This window comes from Eleutherodactylus coqui, chromosome 3, assembly GCF_035609145.1.
Source record: "Eleutherodactylus coqui strain aEleCoq1 chromosome 3, aEleCoq1.hap1, whole genome shotgun sequence".
Taxonomy (NCBI): domain Eukaryota; kingdom Metazoa; phylum Chordata; class Amphibia; order Anura; family Eleutherodactylidae; genus Eleutherodactylus; species Eleutherodactylus coqui.
In genome coordinates this window covers 243,681,937-243,700,285 of record NC_089839.1, presented here as the reverse complement: position 1 = coordinate 243,700,285, position 18,349 = coordinate 243,681,937, and the positions used below count along the sequence as shown (strand labels likewise).

Here is an 18,349-nt window from a genome sequence, read left to right as displayed (position 1 = left end):
CACGAGAAAGGCATCCTAACATGAAGTCAGCCATGTGTGCCAGGGTACCTGTACGCAACACATGGCTGTCTTCACTAGGAAGATCACTTTCAGGATCCTCCTCCTCCTCCTCCTCCTCCTCCTCCTCCTCAGGCCATACACGCTGGAAGGATGACAGGCAATCAGCCGGTGTACCGTCAGCAGCGGCCCAAGCTGTCTCTTCCCCCTCCTCCTCATCCTCCTCATGCTCCTCCTCCTCCTCCTGTACGCGCTGAGAAATAGACAGGAGGGTGCCCTGACTATCCAGCGGCATACTGTCTTCCCCCGCCCCCGTTTCTGAGCGCAAAGCAGCTGCCTTTATGGTTTGCAGGGAATTTCTCAAGATGCATAGCAGAGGAATGGTGACGCTAATGATTGTAGCATCGCCACTCACCACCTGGGTAGACTCCTCAAAATTACCAAGGACATGGCAGATGTCTGCCAACCAGGCCCACTCTTCTGAAAGGAATTGAGGAGGCTGACTCCCACTGCCCCGCCCATGTTGGAGTTGGTATTCGACTATAGCTCTACGCTGTTCATAGAGCCTGGCCAACATGTGGAGCGTAGAGTTCCACCGTGTGGGCACGTCGCACAGCAGTCGGTGCACTGGCAGCTTAAAGTGATGTTGCAGGGTGCGCAGGGTGGCAGCGTCCGTGTGGGACTTGCGGAAATGTGCGCAGAGCCGGCGCGCCTTTACGAGCAGGTCTGACAAGCGTGGGTAGCTTTTCAGAAAGCGCTGAACCACCAAATTAAAGACGTGGGCCAGGCATGGCACGTGCGTGAGGCTGCCGAGCTGCAGAGCCGCCACCAGGTTACGGCCGTTGTCACACACGACCATGCCCGGTTGGAGGCTCAGCGGCGCAAGCCAGCGGTCGGTCTGCTGTGTCAGACCCTGCAGCAGTTCGTGGGCCGTGTGCCTCTTATCGCCTAAGCTGAGTAGTTTCAGCACGGCCTGCTGACGCTTGCCCACCGCTGTGCTGCCACACTGCGCGACACCGACTGCTGGCGACATGCTGCTGCTAACACATCTTGATTGTGAGACAGAGGAGGAGGAGGAGGAGGAGGGTGCTTTAGTGGAGGAAGCATACACCTCCGCAGATACCAGCACCGAGCTGGGGCCCGCAATTCTGGGGGTGGGTAGGACGTGAGCGGTCCCAGGCTCTGACTCTGTCCCAGCCTCCACTAAATTCACCCAATGTGCCGTCAGGGAGATGTAGTGGCCCTGCCCGCCTGTGCTTGTCCACGTGTCCGTAGTTAAGTGGACCGTGGCAGTAACCGCGTTGGTGAGGGCGCGCACAATGTTGCGGGAGACGTGGTCGTGCAGGGCTGGGACGGCACATCGGGAAAAGTAGTGGCGACTGGGAACTGAGTAGCGCGGGGCCGCCGCCTCCATGATACTTTTGAAGGACTCCGTTTCCACAACCCTATACGGCAGCATCTCAAGGCTGATGAATTTTGCGATGCGGACGGTTAACGTTTGAGCGTGCGGGTGCGTGGCGGCGTACTTGCGCTTGCGCTCGAACACTTGCGCAAGCGACGGCTGAACGGTGCGCTGAACTACACTGCTGGATGGGGCCGAGGACAGCGGAGATGAGGGTGTGGGTGCAGGCCATGAGGCGGTAGTGCCTGTGTCCTGAGAGGGGGGTTGCATCTCAGTGGCAGGTTGGGGCACAGGGGGAGAGGCAGGGGTGCAAACCGGAGGCGGTGAACGGCCTTTGTCCCACCTTGCGGGGTGCTTGGCCATCATATGTCTGCGCATGGTGGTGGTGGTGAGGCTGTTGGTGTTGGCTCCCCGGCTGAGCTTTGCGCGACAAAGGTTGCACACCACTGTTCGTCGGTCGTCAGGCGTCTCTGTGAAAAACTGCCAGACCTTAGAGCACCTCGGCCTCCGCAGGGTGGCATGGCGCGAGGGGGCGCTTTGGGAAACACTTGGTGGATTATTCGGTCTGGCCCTGCCTCTACCCCTGGCCCTGGACACCGCACTGCCTCTTGCAACCTGCCCTGCTGATGCCCTTGACTCCCCCTCTGAAGACCTGTCCTCCTGAGTAAGCGTTGCACACCAGGTGGGGTCAGTCACCTCATCGTCCTGCTGCTCTTCCTCCGAATCCTCTGTGCGCTGCTCCCTGGGACTTACTGCCCTTACTACTACCTCACTGCAAGACAACTGTGTCTGATCGTCATCGTCCTCCTGACCCACAGAAAGTTGTTGAGACAGTTGGCGGAAGTCCCCAGCCTCTTCCCCCGGACCCCGGGAACTTTCGAATGGTTGGGCATCAGTGACGATAAACTCCTCTGGTGGGAGAGGAACCGCTGCTGCCCAATCTAAGCAGGGGCCCGAGAACAGTTCCTGGGAGTGCTCCCGCTCCTGAGCAGGTGTTATTGTAGTGGAGTGAGGAGGCTGGGAGGAAGGAGGAGCAGCAGACAGAGGATTCGGATTGGCAGCAGTGGACGGCGCAGAACTGCGGGTAGACGATAGGTTGCTCGAAGCACTTTCTGCCATCCAGGACAGGACCTGCTCACACTGCTCATTTTCTAATAACCGTCTCCCGCGTGGACCCATTAATTGGGCGATGAATGTGGGGACGCCAGAAACGTGCCTCTCTCCTAATCGCGCAGCAGTCGGCTGCGACAGACCTGGATCAGGAGCTTGGCCTGTGCCCACACCCTGACTTGGCCCTCCGCGTCCTCGGCCGCGTCCACGTCCTCTAGGCCTACCCCTACCCCTCAGCATGCTGTATTACCAGTGATTTGATTTCACAGGCAGGAAATAAATTGGCGCAAGACTGCAGGCCAAATATAATTTTTGCCCTTTTTGGAAAACGAAAGGCCCCACTGCCTCTAGTGAATGAATTATCTAAGTTTAATAACTGTGCTGTGTCCCTGCTTATGTGTCACAGAACGTGAGGGTAGCAGAGTTATTATAACTCTTGGAGAGCAGGTATTTTTTTCCCAATTAAGGAAAGCAAATGGCGAAGCCAGCAGTAAAGCGTAGCTGGGTGCGTATGATTTAGCACTGTTCTTCACGCAGCACACACGTCTCCACCGCCCGTAAGGACGGACAGAGGCTGGACAAATAGATTTGTTTTCAGTTTTTTCCCACCAACAGGCAGCACTGCGTATATTCAATGAACATGAGAAGTTTAATAACTGTGCTGTGTCCCTGCTTATGTGTCACAGAACGTGAGGGTAGCAGAGTTATTATAACTCTGGCAGAGCAGGTATTTTTTTCCCAATTAAGGAAAGCAAATGGCGAAGCCAGCAGTAAAGCGTAGCTGGGTGCGTATGATTTAGCAATGTTTTTCACGCAGCTCACACGTGTCCACAGGCGTTAGGACGGACAGAGGCTGGACAAATAGATTTGTTTTCAGTTTTTTCCCACCAACAGGCAGCACTGCGTATATTCAATGAACATGAGAAGTTTAATAACTGTGCTGTGTCCCTGCTTATGTGTCACAGAACGTGAGGGTAGCAGAGTTATTATAACTCTGGCAGAGCAGGTATTTTGTTTCCCAATTAAGGAAAGCAAATGGCGAAGCCAGCAGTAAAGCGTAGCTGGGTGCGTATGATTTAGCAATGTTTTTCACGCAGCTCACACGTCTCCACAGGCGTAAGGACGGACAGAGGCTGGACAAATTGATTTGTTTTCAGTTTTTTCCCACCAACAGGCAGCACTGCGTATATTCAATGAACATGAGAAGTTTAATAACTGTGCTGTGTCCCTGCTTATGTGTCACAGAACGTGAGGGTAGCAGAGTTATTATAACTCTGGCAGAGCAGGTATTTTTTTCCCAATTAAGGAAAGCAAATGGCGAAGCCAGCAGTAAAGCGTAGCTGGGTGCGTATGATTTAGCAATGTTTTTCACGCAGCTCACACGTGTCCACAGGCGTTAGGACGGACAGAGGCTGGACAAATAGATTTGTTTTCAGTTTTTTCCCACCAACAGGCAGCACTGCGTATATTCTATGAATAATAACTGTGTTGTGGCCCTGCCTATACAATTCTTTCCCTGCAGTATCAATGGAGGGTGGAATGCTCTGCAGAGGCGATTTTGAGAAGCCCAAAAAAAATGCAGCACAGCTAACAGCAGCCTGGACAGTACTGCACACGGATAAATATGGCCCTAGAAAGGACCGTTGAGGTTCTTGAAGGCTACACTCACTCCTAACACTCTCCCTGCCTATGCAGCACTTCTGTCCCTAATGCCAGGTGCAACGGTCTGCAGAGGCGATTTTGAGAAAAAAAAAATCCCACTGCTAACAGCAGCCAACACACAGCTATCAGTGGCCCTAATAAGGACCTTTGGGGGGTCTTGAAGCCTACACTAACTACCAATTCTTTCCCTACAGCAGCTCCGGTATAAACAGCACTGTCCCTCATCTAACTCACACCGCATCTGAGGCGAGCCGCGGGAGGGGCCGACTTTTATATTAGGCGAACACCTGATCTCGCCAGCCACTCACAGCAGGGGGGTGGTATAGGGCTTAAACGTTGCAGGGGGAAGTTGTAATGCCTTCCCTGTCTTTCAATTGGCCAGAAAAGCGCGCTAACGTCTCAGGGAAGGAAGTGAAAGTAACCAGAACACCGCATGGTGTTCGTTACGAATAACGAACATCCCGAACACCCTAATATTCGCACGAATATCAAGCTCGGACGAACGCGTTCGCTCATCTCTACTCTGTACCTAATGATAGAGACTAGATTGCAGAAAAGCTGGAAGGGAGACTCATAGTGGCACCCACTTCAAATATTATTTACAGTGGTAAAGCAACAATATTTTTAATGCAAGTATATTATAGAAGTGATGAGACTAACACAATCTGGTAGATGTGCATACATTGGCTGAAAAGTTAGTCCGCCTTTAAGAACTTATGTGCATATCTTGACCGTTGTCAGGACACCATGCTGTGGCACACAGTCTCCTTGTAGCTTTGCATTATGGAACTTTGGGCCCTCCATGTGCCACTGTATTTTTCTCCATAATATGGCTTGTAATGTAACATGCCACCATTTTTCTGTTGGATTCCAATATATAAATAGACATATGTAGGTATATTAAGACCCCATAGAATCATAGAATGGTAGCGTTGAAAGGGACCTCCAGGGTTATCAAGTCCAACCCCCTGCTCAGTGCAGGATTCACTAAATCACCCCAAACAGATGTCCGTCCAGCCTTTGTTTGAACACTTCCATTGGAGGAAAACTCACCACATCCCATGGTCAGTTCTCCTTCATATAAGTTTACTAGTAATTATTAGTAAATTATAGTACCAGTGTTTCTGGTGGCGCCACACAGCTTTGCTACATGCACGTCTCATACACAGCTGTGGTACATGCCATGTGCCTGACAGACACAGCTCTGCTACATGACATGCCCGTCACAGACACAGCTTTGGTACATGACATGCGCCTGACAGACACAGCTGTGCCACAGTACCTGCACATGTTACAAACTCAGCTCTGCTACATGACATGCACGTAACAGACAAAGCTGTACCACAGTACATGTGCATGTTACAAACTCAGCTCTGCTACATGACATACATCCATGCTGACTATACGCATTACACGCACAGCACATTAGAAAAACAGCCACTCGCAGCTCTACTACATTTAGGGCTCATGTCCACAAGCAGGTGTGAATTCCGGGATCTATATGGGGCACCCGCACGGATGATCCGGAGTTCAAGCCGCCCATAGATAATCATGGGTGCCCGCAGCTTAATTAAAACATGCCGGCTTGTTTTCCAGACCTTCCGGTCCAAAAAACAAATTGCAGCATACTCCGTTTTGCTGCGGATCCCGCAGGGACAGCTCCCATTGAAGTCAATGGAAGATGTCCAATCTGCGGCACACCCAGAACTGTCACTCCGTGTGTGCTGCAGGTCCCACGGGGGGCATGCCGGCCGTCGGGCCTGCCCACATACCGGCGCACCTGTCCACATACATGAAGAAGACAACGGATGACCCACATGCATCCAGACTGGTAATGTCCGCAGGCAGAGTGGGATCCTGTGGCGGGGCTCCTGCCCATGGAACCCTACCCACCTGTAGACACGAGGTCTTATGCTGACTGCACACATGACACACACAGCTCCTGGAATACAGTGATGAGCCCCTGGTCATGTGATCCCTGACCTCACCCACACAGGTGATCACATGATAGTGACATCATCACACGTCCTGGTATTTTCTGTCAGCTTATCCAGTATACAGAACTACCACAGTCCAGAATGACTCCTCCCACAGCAGTGACATCACCACAGGTCCTTCAGCTCGCCAGATCTCTGTGGTGTTGTAGGTTGGTGTCTCCTGTCAAGACTGCTGAGTTGTGTCTGACATAATAACGGCTTAGTTGTATTCTCAGTACGTTAGGTTTTGCAGTGATGTCGTCAGGGGGTGGAGCTGTGATGGCACTAGAGGTGCGGCTATGACATCACCAGGGTGGGTGATGATGTCACAAGGGGCGGGACTATGACATTGCCAGGGAATAGGAGCATGAGAATCACTCACTCACATACTTACAGACATGTGGTCATTAGTAGTTCGACAGGTGCCTTATTCTAGACTTATACAGCTAGGAAATACATGAAAAGGGCCGTTATTTTGTCTTTCTCACTCTCTTAACCTCTCCTTGACTTCTAAAGGAACAATGCCACATCATTGTTGTTTGCTCTCTTAACCATTAGTTTTGGAAAGTACTGGTGTAGTAATGGCCAAGGCACACTTTTCTGCTGTTAGTACCATGTACCTTGCTTGCATAACCCTGAATTGAAATTTTCTGGCCTTATGCTCTGTATAGTTTTCAATATTCAGAAAATGTTTCATTGTGAAATAGAGTAACTAGAAGGTCTCAGAACAGTAAACCACTTAAAGTTATTCATCGTATGTGGGCTTCGCTAATGTATTCAGAGCCTTTGTTGACACCTGTGAAGGAATTGTATTATTTCCATATTTATTATAAGCCATACATCACTGTTTCTATTCCAGTGAATACTGAAAATAGAAACAAGGCCATGTACTCTGTGTGTCTCTGGCTTTTCCATACAAAGCTATGAAGACGCATCACTCACAGTATAGCATATTTATCATATCAGCAAAATTAAATGCTTTTAGTTTTATGTATCACTCAGGTGTCAACATTCATATCTATGTAAGATAAGTGCAGTAGATACAGTATGTGGCACTTTTCATAGCAACAGGAAATACAGAAGATGTTCCTTTAGTCAGTGCAGGTGAATATAATGACTTTATGCAGAGAGATGTTGGTCCTATAGCACAAGATGTGTCTATGTAGATGCACTTTTCTGCATGTCTGTACTCTGTTCATGGCTAGTTACACCCGTAAGGCTTTGTTTCTGGGCTGCAGACGTTGCAGTCAAATTGGGACTCAGGAGCCTGGGGGGTACAAATTGTCCCTCTGAATATGAGAGTAGTATTATAAATAACATGTACTAGTTTAATGGGCTCTGGTGCAAATTTTGCATTAGGGCCAAGGAGCTTCAAGTTATGTCACTGCTTTATTCACATCAGTGCTAGTCTTTGCTTTATTTCCTTTTTTCATGGCAAGTACTGTATACTAGAGATGAGCGAGCATACTCGCTAAGGCAAACTACTTGAGCGAGTAGTAGTGCCTTATTCGAGTACCTGCCCGCTCGTCTCTAAAGATTCGGCTGCCGGCGCGGGGGAGACCGGTGAGTTGCGGAGGTGAGCAGGGGGGAGAGAGGGAGAGAGAGATCTCCCTTCCGTTCTTCCCCGCTCTTCCCCGTCGCTCCCCGCCGGCAGCCGAATCTTTAGAGACGAGCGTGCAGGTACTCGAATAAGGCACTACTCGCTTGAGTATGCTCGCTCATCTCTACTGTATACCATAGTCTATGTCGTTCATATTCTTGTTGTCAAAAAAACAGAAACCTTGCAGAAAGTAGATGGTCAATCTAGTCAATGTAATCTATTAGGATCTGTTTCAGACAGAAGCTTCAAAACTGCCATAATGCCAATAAGAAAAAAAGCCATGACACGAATGAGAGTAGAGCATTAGGTTGAGCTTGTTAAAGAGGTTATCCAAAGGTATAAACTTATCCCCTATCCATAGTATAGAGGATAAGTGTCTGACCGGTGAGGATCTGACTGCTGGAATCCCTACTGATCATAAGAATGTGGGTTCTGTGTTCTCTCACATGAATGGAGCAATGGCCAAGCATGTACATTAATGGAGCAATGGCATGTACATTACATGCTTGTAGTCTGCATCTTCATGGTGCTGTTGAAGACAAGTTGAGTACAGCACTTGGCAATCTTTGTCAGTCCTATGGAGATGAAAGAAGCGGAAGCATGCATGCTCACCTGCTGCTCCATTCATACAGGAGGATACAGAACCTCTGTTTTTGGGATCACGGACGCACTAGCATTTGGACCTCCACTGATCAGACATTTAACCCTATGCCATGGATAGGCGATAAGTCTATAACCTGGGCTAAACCCCTTCAAGATAGAAGTAAAAAGCATGTTAACACACACCCCTCTCTCCAGACATTTCTGAAATTAAAAGAAACTCTTTGCTTTCATGGCAGCCAATCGCAATGCACCTTTCATTGCTTTGAAAATTGGATGGTGTGCACTGATTGGTTGTTATGGACAACAGACACTTTTAGACAGTTTTAATAAATGTGTCCCTTAATTTTTAACAGTCTACTTATTTTTAGCCAGTGACACATCCTTTCCAGAACCGATGCCATTGTAGTGGGGAGTTTTTAGTCAAAGAGAGAATTGTCTGCACTGTGTAGTCAGTGTACAGATTATTCTTTGAGCATCTGGTCAGAGAGATCATAGGCTACCTTCACAATCTCCATCGGGCTGTACAGAGTTAGTAACATTTTAATGCTAACTTACTATTTCTGGTTATATTTATCAGTCCACTGAGCTAGAAAAATAATGGCAAGAGGCTTAATGTGTGCTTTGGATTTCAAATCTAAATCTCCCTGCAGAGCTGCATAAAATGTTTGTTCTTAAAATGAACATTTAATGTTTAGCATATATTTAAATGAAGAAGCATTCTCCATAAGCGGTATTGACACTATAATGTTCTACAGAAGAGAAAATATGGGGTAACCCTCGAAACCTTCTCATAAGTTTCTAATGAAAATGGAGTTAAAAGAAACACACATTGACTTTATACCTGAGGAACATTTCTTTTAATAAGCTTCAAATGAGGGACAAAATTAAGTTTGTCCAATTTCATAAATTAAAAATATGGCTGTTAAATTGAAAGAGCCATAGGGTCTCATCTTTGCACAGCTGGAAAAAATAATGGGCATGGAATGTAAAAATATAGTATAACGTTTTTACTGCATTTGAGCCTCACTGACTGAAGTGCAAGCAGAAAACTAGAGAAGAACTATTCGTTTCTATATGGTTAAGCCCGATTTTAAAGTTTTATGAAGAATAGTGAAAAATGTGTACATAGTAACATAAATATATATCTATGATTTTTCCATTTTAGGGTGAACCCGGTGAAGCTGGAAACCCAGGCCCACCTGGTGAAGCTGGTGTTGGTGTAAGTTCTTTTGCAATCATCCTTATGTTTGTATGTAAAAATAGGAATTGTTCCTGAAAAGCATGGTTGTATAGTGAATAATTTGAGCAGGAGAGAAAAAAAATTGGGGGAACTTTTAATAATCCTGGCCACGAATATTCCTTTCATGAAAATGGCCATTTGTGGCACTACTAAAATGGGAATATATGTAGAAGGCATTTTTCAATTTGTTCCATGACGAACAATAGTGGAACCTATCTGTACTTTGCACAGGACCCTCATTGTATTGTGGTCTTCATTTCTAATTATATTTACTATGTATTCATGGAAAACAAGATAAATTTAATAAAATTATAAAATGTTTTTCACTCCCTGCCATTTTAAAAGTAATAGTCAATCTACAGTTAAGCCTTTAGGGCTCAGTCACACGGGCGCATCGGCACCCGTGTTACTGCAGGTAGCAGACGGCCGTACCTGAAGACGGACGTCTCTCTGCAGCGCCAGAGGAAAGAACATGTGACCGGCTTCATTGCCGGTCATGTGTTCTTTCATCAGCGCTGCAGAGAGACGTCCGTCTTCAGGTACGGCCGTCTTCTAACTCTCAGTCACACGGGCGCATCGGCGCCGGTGTACGGGTGCCGATGCGCCCGTGTGACTGAGCCTTAAACATGTGTTTAGCCGGCCAACGTATTTTCTTTGACCACTTTGATATTTAAGAGGTTATTACAGCTCACTTCCATTCAAGTGATGTGAGCATTACCAGAGACAGTCCATGAACAAAGAAACCCTTAATTCTAATTGTGAAAAACTTCTTTAATGCAGAATAGAATATAACAATTAATGCTTTAAAATTGAGTCAAAATTTGGCTTAAATTTCTCATTCGATAAAGAAAAAGACTAAATCTTATATCCTATAATTGTCAGAAGCCATGCTATCTAAAAATGTGAACTCCTCCAGGTCCCAATAAACTGTATATTGTCGCTGGACAATCCTAGTCCACATACAACCCCCTAGCTTTAAATGCATAATAGCCGCATGGCTAAAGAGCTGTCAAAACTTTGCATTGGAACGAAGTGATTTCTTCTATTCTTCCCTTGAGAAAATGTGAATCTAGTTATAGCGTTATAGTTATTTAAAATGTGTCTTCTGTTATCACCTCATAAGTAATATTCATTTTTCCTAATGTGACTGTCTAATTTATTGGTATCTTATGATCATGTCTCCTTTACTCAAGCATATTGACTACTTCCCTTTAGCTGTCTGGCAGCTTAAGAATTGCTTTGCAAGCAAAGAACAGAGCTAAAGAGAAATTAGCCTTGGGATTTGAGGGATGACATAGATTCATTAAATAAAGACTGTACAAGGCTTTCAAAGCCTCTTGGTTTTTATAATCTTAACAATAGCGAAAATAAGGTTTTAGTCAGTTTATAAAAAATTCTACAATGGACTTAATCTTCTTAGCATTCCAGAAAGGCTTTCTGAACTCAAACACTATATAAACTGTAATCCATATACATGTACTTATATCTCTAGGGCCCTAAAGGCGAGAGAGGAGAAAAGGGAGAAGCTGGACCTCCAGGAGCTGCAGGACCTGCAGGTCCCAAAGGTCCACCAGGAGATGACGGTCCCAAAGGAAATCCCGTAAGAAAACCAATTATTAGCATCTTCAATGCTTTGGATACATTCTTTAGTATGATACTTACAATGTCTCCTTATTCCTTCAAAAATCTTTTTAGGGTCCTGTTGGTTTCCCAGGAGATCCTGGTCCTCCCGGAGAACCTGGGCCAGCTGTAAGTATCATGAGTGTTGGTATACTATGAGCCTGAATTTTTTTCTCTGTACACTGCAGCTGAATTTTCTTCAATATTGCAGCCACAAATACAGACAAAATATTTGCTGCATGTAGATACTGATAGAACCATTCTGAAAATAAGTGTAAACATGATGAAAAATTGTCTATTTTTAAAGGATTAATTTATGCAGTACACAAGATCATCCCTCGTGGGACTGAAGTTGTGAATAGAACTAACACAGATAACAGATACTTCATCTGGTAAAGAGAAGTTGTGTATGAAACGGAGATGTGTTCTAGGAGTATCTTAAAAACATAGATCCATTAGGTCGAGCTCCTGAACTGCCGCATAGCTACGAATTAGGTCTAAGACTAGGTCTGCTGAGCATCATGTTCAATAGCTGTCCAGAAGTCTACATAGGAAATATTTCATTTATGCATTCCTTTCATGTGGATGGTGATGTTTTTAGACACCATATGACACTTCAATCAGAGGTTTTATATTTTTTATAACTTTTCATATGTTCTCTGAAGGGTCAAGATGGAACAGGTGGAGATAAAGGTGAAGATGGTGAATCAGGCCAGCCGGTAAGTATTAGAATCTTTTAGTACCTGTTTGGATATCCATAATACATTGGTAAATAACTATAATTTGGGGTTTTTCTATAATTACAGGGACCTCCCGGACCATCTGGAGAAGCTGGACCACCAGGTCCTCCTGGCAAGCGGGTGAGCTTATTTTCTCAGTATTTTACAATTTACAATGCTGGATATAAACACCTGAAAGTTTCCAAATGGAAGAAGTTTTCCAATTGAATAAGATCTAAAACAGTCATGACTAAGCGAGATAAATGATTATAGTTGGATATAATAGAATATTGATTAGGCTATGTGTTGTGCAGTTCCAGATGAAGGAAGGCAACAATCGTTGGCATTAAAACCATGTGCAGCAATAGTTGTCTTCTCCATAGAGGCTTAGTATTTTTATGGTCATAGTTTGTAGCCTGAAATGTCAAAATATCTTATATAAAGTATTTTGGCTATAATTACATAAACAGTCCTGTAGTGAAGCAATTTTGTATTGTCCTATCCCCAGAGCTATGGGAGCTCCTTCACATAATGAGATATCAGCAAACATAATATGATTCATCTATCAATAAACCATTGTCAATACAACATGCCTTCTCCAACAAAACAGTAAACTGTGCACCCCTCCATTAACTTCAATTTAGTGCTAGGCTATTGTGAGGTTTCCTTACATTCGGGAAACTCAAGGTATTACAGACTCTCCATAGTTCATCAATAAATCTCTGAGGATGATCTACTGGTGGTTTAAATTAAGCAGAGAGTAAAGAAAAAGTTTAGTATAGACAACTATATCACAAACTTCTATGCATGTAATTCCAATTATAGTTAAAATCTTTTCTTCTAGGGACCTCCTGGTGCTGCCGGTGCAGAAGGAAGACAAGGAGAGAAGGGTGCAAAGGTGAGAACATACATTCAGCTGCACTTTTAGATATTTCTAATTACATATACTCTCATATTTGAATATTCATTGTTTTTCTTATATGTGATATTGTTTCTTTAAGGGTGAATCTGGAGCAGAGGGACCTCCAGGAAAGACAGGACCAGTTGGCGCTCAGGGAGCAGCAGGAAAACCAGGTCCTGAAGGTCTGAGAGGAATTCCAGGGCCTGTGGTGAGTAAACTGATATTTTAATCATATTTGTGTGTTGCTAATGGTTTTCTATACATAGTAAGGTTATCTAATGATTTCCATGTACTCAAATATCTTTGATTAGGTTTAATGTGAAAGTTTATCAATAAGATTTAGGTATTTTTTTAATGATGTATTAACAGTTTGGTGTATTTATTTCATGTATTTTATTTAGGGAGAACAAGGTCTACCAGGTGCTTCCGGACAGGATGGACCTCCAGGTCCAATGGTAAGGGACAAATACAAGTTCTTTGGAATAAGGCATAGTACAGATATAATGAATGAGCGAAAATTGCCAAGCATCATCGCTGTCTGAAAGCATCAAACATAATTATCATTTAGTCAGCGACTTATATAGTTTCTTGCTATAAAAACTTATCTTCTTATGTCACTGTACTAAGCAAGGCACTGTGACCTTAATATAATTTTCTAGAACACTCGAGGCTTATTTGACATAGTCTCTGGCCTATTTTCAATAGGAAATGATATTGCTTAACCCCTTAAAGACCAGGCTGTTATGTATCTTAAGAACCAGACACCTTTTAGGGATTTTAGCCATATAGTTTTACTGCCCTATTTTGTTTCGTTCAGCTACCAAAATTATTTTTGCTGTGTTTTTTTTTTCCATGACATATAGGGCTATTTTTTTAATTATCTTTTTCACTGACTTTTTTTTCTGTTTTTTAGTTTTATTGGGGATAAAAAAACTTAAAAAAAATATATTTTTAATATTTATAGATGTTTTTTTTTAAATTAGTATAATTACGCTAAAATAAAGTATGGGAATGGGTTCCTCATTTTGTTTCGGATGTTTTGATATATAATATGTATGGTTTTGGATTACTGGGCTCATATAGCAACAGTTTTGGTTGGCATCGGCTTTGGGTTATTTATTTTCTTTCTTGTATATATTGTTGTTTTATTCTGTAATTTTGGTTTACTTATGTATGTAATTATGTTTTTTACTATCTATGTCCCCCATGATGTAATATAAGACCTTTGGGGGACATTCAAATGTTTTTTATTTGACATTTTTCCACTGTAGCTGGGACATCCATAGAAGCCCGAGTTATAGGAAAAAAACTCCCCTGTAGTGACAATAGTCACTGGCAGAACTGATTAGGGTCCACTACGACCATGCAGCTCTGCTGTAGCAGGGAATCCTAATGGTCATGTGACCCACAGGCTCACATGGTGGAAGAAACACTTTCACTTTTTAGTACATATCGCGCACTGAGCAATGTGTACTAAATAAAGGAGGAGGCAGAAAGGGTTAAAACCCACCTCTTTCTCCTACTCCGAGTTATCAGCTGTGACTAACAGCGGACAACCCGTCCTGCTTCTGATTGATTGCAGAAGCAGGAGGCTATAATAGCCACCATAATTTTACTATCTGCTGGGATTAAAGCCCAGGACCAAGTGCTGCATATTTACTGCACTTGGTCCTTAATGGGTTAAATACCTATGAATAGTACTGTACAATTTTTTGTGAATTCTATTATCCAATTATTAATCAATTGTACATACCTCTGTTACTTTCATTCCACTATTTACCCTTAGTAAAACAGGTAAATCCCCCAGTTGGCCCAGACCAGAAGTGATTCCCCAGCTCTCCATGGGTGACATAGGACACAGCTGTAGAGTGTTGTCCACAATAAACCTTTTAAAGGGTGCGGTCACACGTAAACCATACTGACATGCAATTTTACTACAAGTAGGGATGGTTTCCAAATTATTAGTTCATTGACACAGGGTTTTGTAGGTAAAACTGATGTTCACCTTCAAAACTACACAACCATTAAAAATCAATTTAAAAACTGTTCCATTTTATGATAAAACTGCATGTCAGAGCACTTTTTGGCCATGCTATGGCAGGATATGCCATAAATGCCACCTCTGGGATCTACACCTATTAGGTGAACAGGAGTTCACCAATTCTAACCCAGCACATTCTCCATATACTACGGTGAAGACAGGGCTGTGAATCCGATAATATGTACACCCTAGTGCAACACTGCTTGCAATCAGTCGTATATTCAGTTTTCCATAGATGTTACAGTTTATTTTTATTTTATTTAGGGTCCCCCTGGACTTCCAGGTCTGAAAGGTGATCCTGGTACAAAGGGTGAAAAAGTAAGTTAATTTGAATATATTATCAATTTGCTATTCTTTTCAGTTTGTGAAAATTATGATTGTGAAATTATGTAATTTAACTGATAAAGCACTAATATAGCATCTCCATTCCAATAATTGATAAACACATGAATAGTTCTAAAAAGCGCCACTTTTCCAGCCACTGTAGTACCCCTGCTTTTATGTGCAAAGTATATAATAATAGGAGGGTTGTAACAATTGCTAGCTCTCTGGCCTACAATTTGAGCTAGGCACTTATCATTTTTGGGTATTCCTTCTGGTGAGATGGTTTGAAATGTGGCGCAAGACGTGTATCCAACTGTGTGCCTGTCCAAAAACTGTTTATGTTGTATAGTAGACTTTTTTCTATAAGTAACAAACAGAAATTTTGCACTAACATTTTTCTTGTCTTCAACGAATTCTAGGGACATCCTGGTTTGATTGGTCTTATTGGACCACCTGGAGAGCAGGGTGAGAAGGGAGACAGAGGACTTCCAGGTCCACAGGGATCTCATGGAGGAAAGGGTGATGTTGTACGTATCAACTTCATGATACTTATTTTTTCAGTTTCCTAATTTGTAACTTTCTCAGTGTTTAGATTTTATATATAACCATATCTGGAAATATTTCAAACATTATCTAAAGTTGAAACTTATCTCTAATAATATACCTTTCTAACTTCAACAGGGTATTTCAGGTGCTGGTGGCCCCAATGGTCCTCCTGGCTCTCCTGGCTTGCCCGTGAGTATCCAGTAAAACATCCATATCTACTCTCAAATAACTATAATAATACATAGAATGTCATATATTTCTAAATAACAGCAACAGAGGTACCTGCTAAGCTTGTCTCGTTACCATTCAGGTCCAACTTGTTTTAATGGCCAAGCCAAACTAACATTTTAATGAATAACTCATCCACTATAATATTTTTTATTGAACTCCTTTACAATAATTTGGACTGCTTTAGGATAAGGATCCAAAGCCATGTAAATTAGGCAAATTAGCACATTGATATTCAATGTCTGAAGTGAAATTTCGATTCAGAAAATTTTGTATTACAATTCTTAATCAACCAGGTCATTATTATGATCATGTTTCTTCTATGTTTGTAGGGCCCTCAAGGTCCTAAGGGTTCGAAGGGTTCAAGTGTGAGTATTTTTCACTTTTATCAGTATATATTTTTATCTGTAATACCTTTATCTTTCTCTTGTAGCATCCAAAATCCTCCGTATTTTTTATTGTATTCTCAACCTTTGATCTTGATCTCAGGATGCTACCGGACTGTATCTATTGTTTCTAATCTCTGTTCAACCCTTTAGCCGTTTTATATCTCTCAGAAATAGATTTTCAGTCTCTTCTACAATTTCCTCTATTGCATTTTCCTGACCATCACACATTTCCAGTAGATAAAACTCTGTCTTCATGTTTGTTAATGTTGCTTTTAGGGTCCTGCAGGTCAGAAGGGAGATTCCGGTTTGGCTGGACCTCCTGGTCCACCGGTAAGAAAGATTCAATTATTTTAGGATTGAAGATCTGTAAGTGATTTGAAATATTTATCTGTATTACAGAAGTATATTTTACTTGCTTATCTTAATAGTAAAACAGATTAACACCATGTGAATATTGAGTAGACAATTAGCTGGGGTTTTTTTGCCCTCAAAAATAATATAAGTTGTATATCTTAAAACTTTTTGAATGGTCAAACAGGGAAATTTGTCATTGTGTGAAAGATATTTTTTCATACATATTTAGGCATATACATAGTTTTTAATTGAGAATAGAGACTTTTAAGGTTCATCTAGCTCATCTTGCATCAAGTCAAGAAATGATAAAGAAATGGTGGTATAATGTGTAGCTTGGAACTAAATACATAATTTTTAGATTAATATATTACACTACTTAAGTACTATTTACATGTTCAAAAAGGACAATTTAGGAGCAAAAGAGGGTCAGGTAGATTTGGGTCTAAAGAACGGACTGTCCCTTTAAAAGAGAGACATTTTGGAAGTATATATTTATCGTTATTGATGCCTGATTGCAATATCACTCAAGTATAAAGGCTCATCATCTGCCAATAGAAATGTAACTGGAATGTCTTTGTTCAGGGTCCACCTGGAGAAGTCATCCAGCCACTGCCTATCCACTCACCAAAGAAGACTCGCAGATCCACAGAGACAATGATGGCTGATCTAGGAGACAACATTTTGGATTATGACGGAATGGAGGAGGTGTTTAGCTCCCTCAACTCACTGAAACAGGACATAGAACGCATGAAGTATCCAGAGGGATCGCAGAACAATCCTGCTAGGACATGCAAGGATCTCCAGCTGTCTCATCCTGAGTTCCCCGATGGTATGTAGGCAAAAATAAATAATAGTACTTAGGTTACTGCTTGGTTTTGCTATAGTTATTCTACATGCAGTGAGATAACAAGTACAGAGTATAATGCACTTCTTGTGTACTCTGAAGCCCATAGAATGGTAATTTTCTAACATTGGGAATATTATGCATAAATCATCTCTTTTGTTGACCTACAGGCTTTTTATTTCATTGGATGCTAATGAAAATGTGAAATCACATGCCTTGCATACATTAATAGCGTGTCTGCCAGTGTTCAGTCTTACAGAATGAAGGGCTTATATTTTAGTCTCTGATTATCCATCTTCTGTTAGTCTCCCTAGTAATACCCAATAATGGCACTGAATCATCACACGCTATCTGCAAAGCTATTGTTCTCGATATACTACAATTCTGGCTACAAGCAGCAGAGATAGAATCTGTGTCAGTTGCAAATGGAGTAACAGCCAGATTAACCTATTCGTTCCTATCTGCAACCACATATTCATCATAAGGCTTGTCAGATGTAGTCTTATATGTTCAACAAGATCTTTATCACTGGATCAAGTAGGCATTGCTATATAATAGTAAGACCTCTTTCACATCACGTTCAGCAAGCTATAAATTTGACACATACCAAAAAAACCACGTAATATGTGACAATGATTTTTTATCCTTTCATTACTTATTCATGACTGATGGTTAAGTGTTCACATCTGTCAGAATTTGACTTTTCTATATACATATATAAGAGAAACATAGCGATAAAAGTATGAAAATGTACTCTGAAGTTCGGCATATATTGGCATATGTCGCTCACTAA

At 42.7% G+C, this 18,349-nt stretch overlaps 1 protein-coding gene across 5 annotated transcripts in view; it reads left to right on the top strand.

The window, feature by feature from the left end:
• Window positions 1–18,349, top strand: part of COL11A1 (collagen type XI alpha 1 chain) — a 229,080-nt gene that overhangs the window by 199,401 nt on the left and 11,330 nt on the right. For all 5 annotated transcript variants that reach the window (XM_066597204.1, XM_066597201.1, XM_066597205.1 and 2 more), the window contains 14 exons: window positions 9,516–9,569; window positions 11,083–11,190; window positions 11,286–11,339; window positions 11,876–11,929; window positions 12,017–12,070; window positions 12,774–12,827; window positions 12,931–13,038; window positions 13,232–13,285; window positions 15,136–15,189; window positions 15,615–15,722; window positions 15,877–15,930; window positions 16,302–16,337; window positions 16,635–16,688; window positions 17,295–17,541. In XM_066597204.1, the coding sequence (XP_066453301.1) occupies window positions 9,516–9,569; window positions 11,083–11,190; window positions 11,286–11,339; window positions 11,876–11,929; window positions 12,017–12,070; window positions 12,774–12,827; window positions 12,931–13,038; window positions 13,232–13,285; window positions 15,136–15,189; window positions 15,615–15,722; window positions 15,877–15,930; window positions 16,302–16,337; window positions 16,635–16,688; window positions 17,295–17,541 (1,093 nt within the window). The remainder of the gene's footprint in view (window positions 1–9,515; window positions 9,570–11,082; window positions 11,191–11,285; window positions 11,340–11,875; window positions 11,930–12,016; window positions 12,071–12,773; window positions 12,828–12,930; window positions 13,039–13,231; window positions 13,286–15,135; window positions 15,190–15,614; window positions 15,723–15,876; window positions 15,931–16,301; window positions 16,338–16,634; window positions 16,689–17,294; window positions 17,542–18,349) is intronic.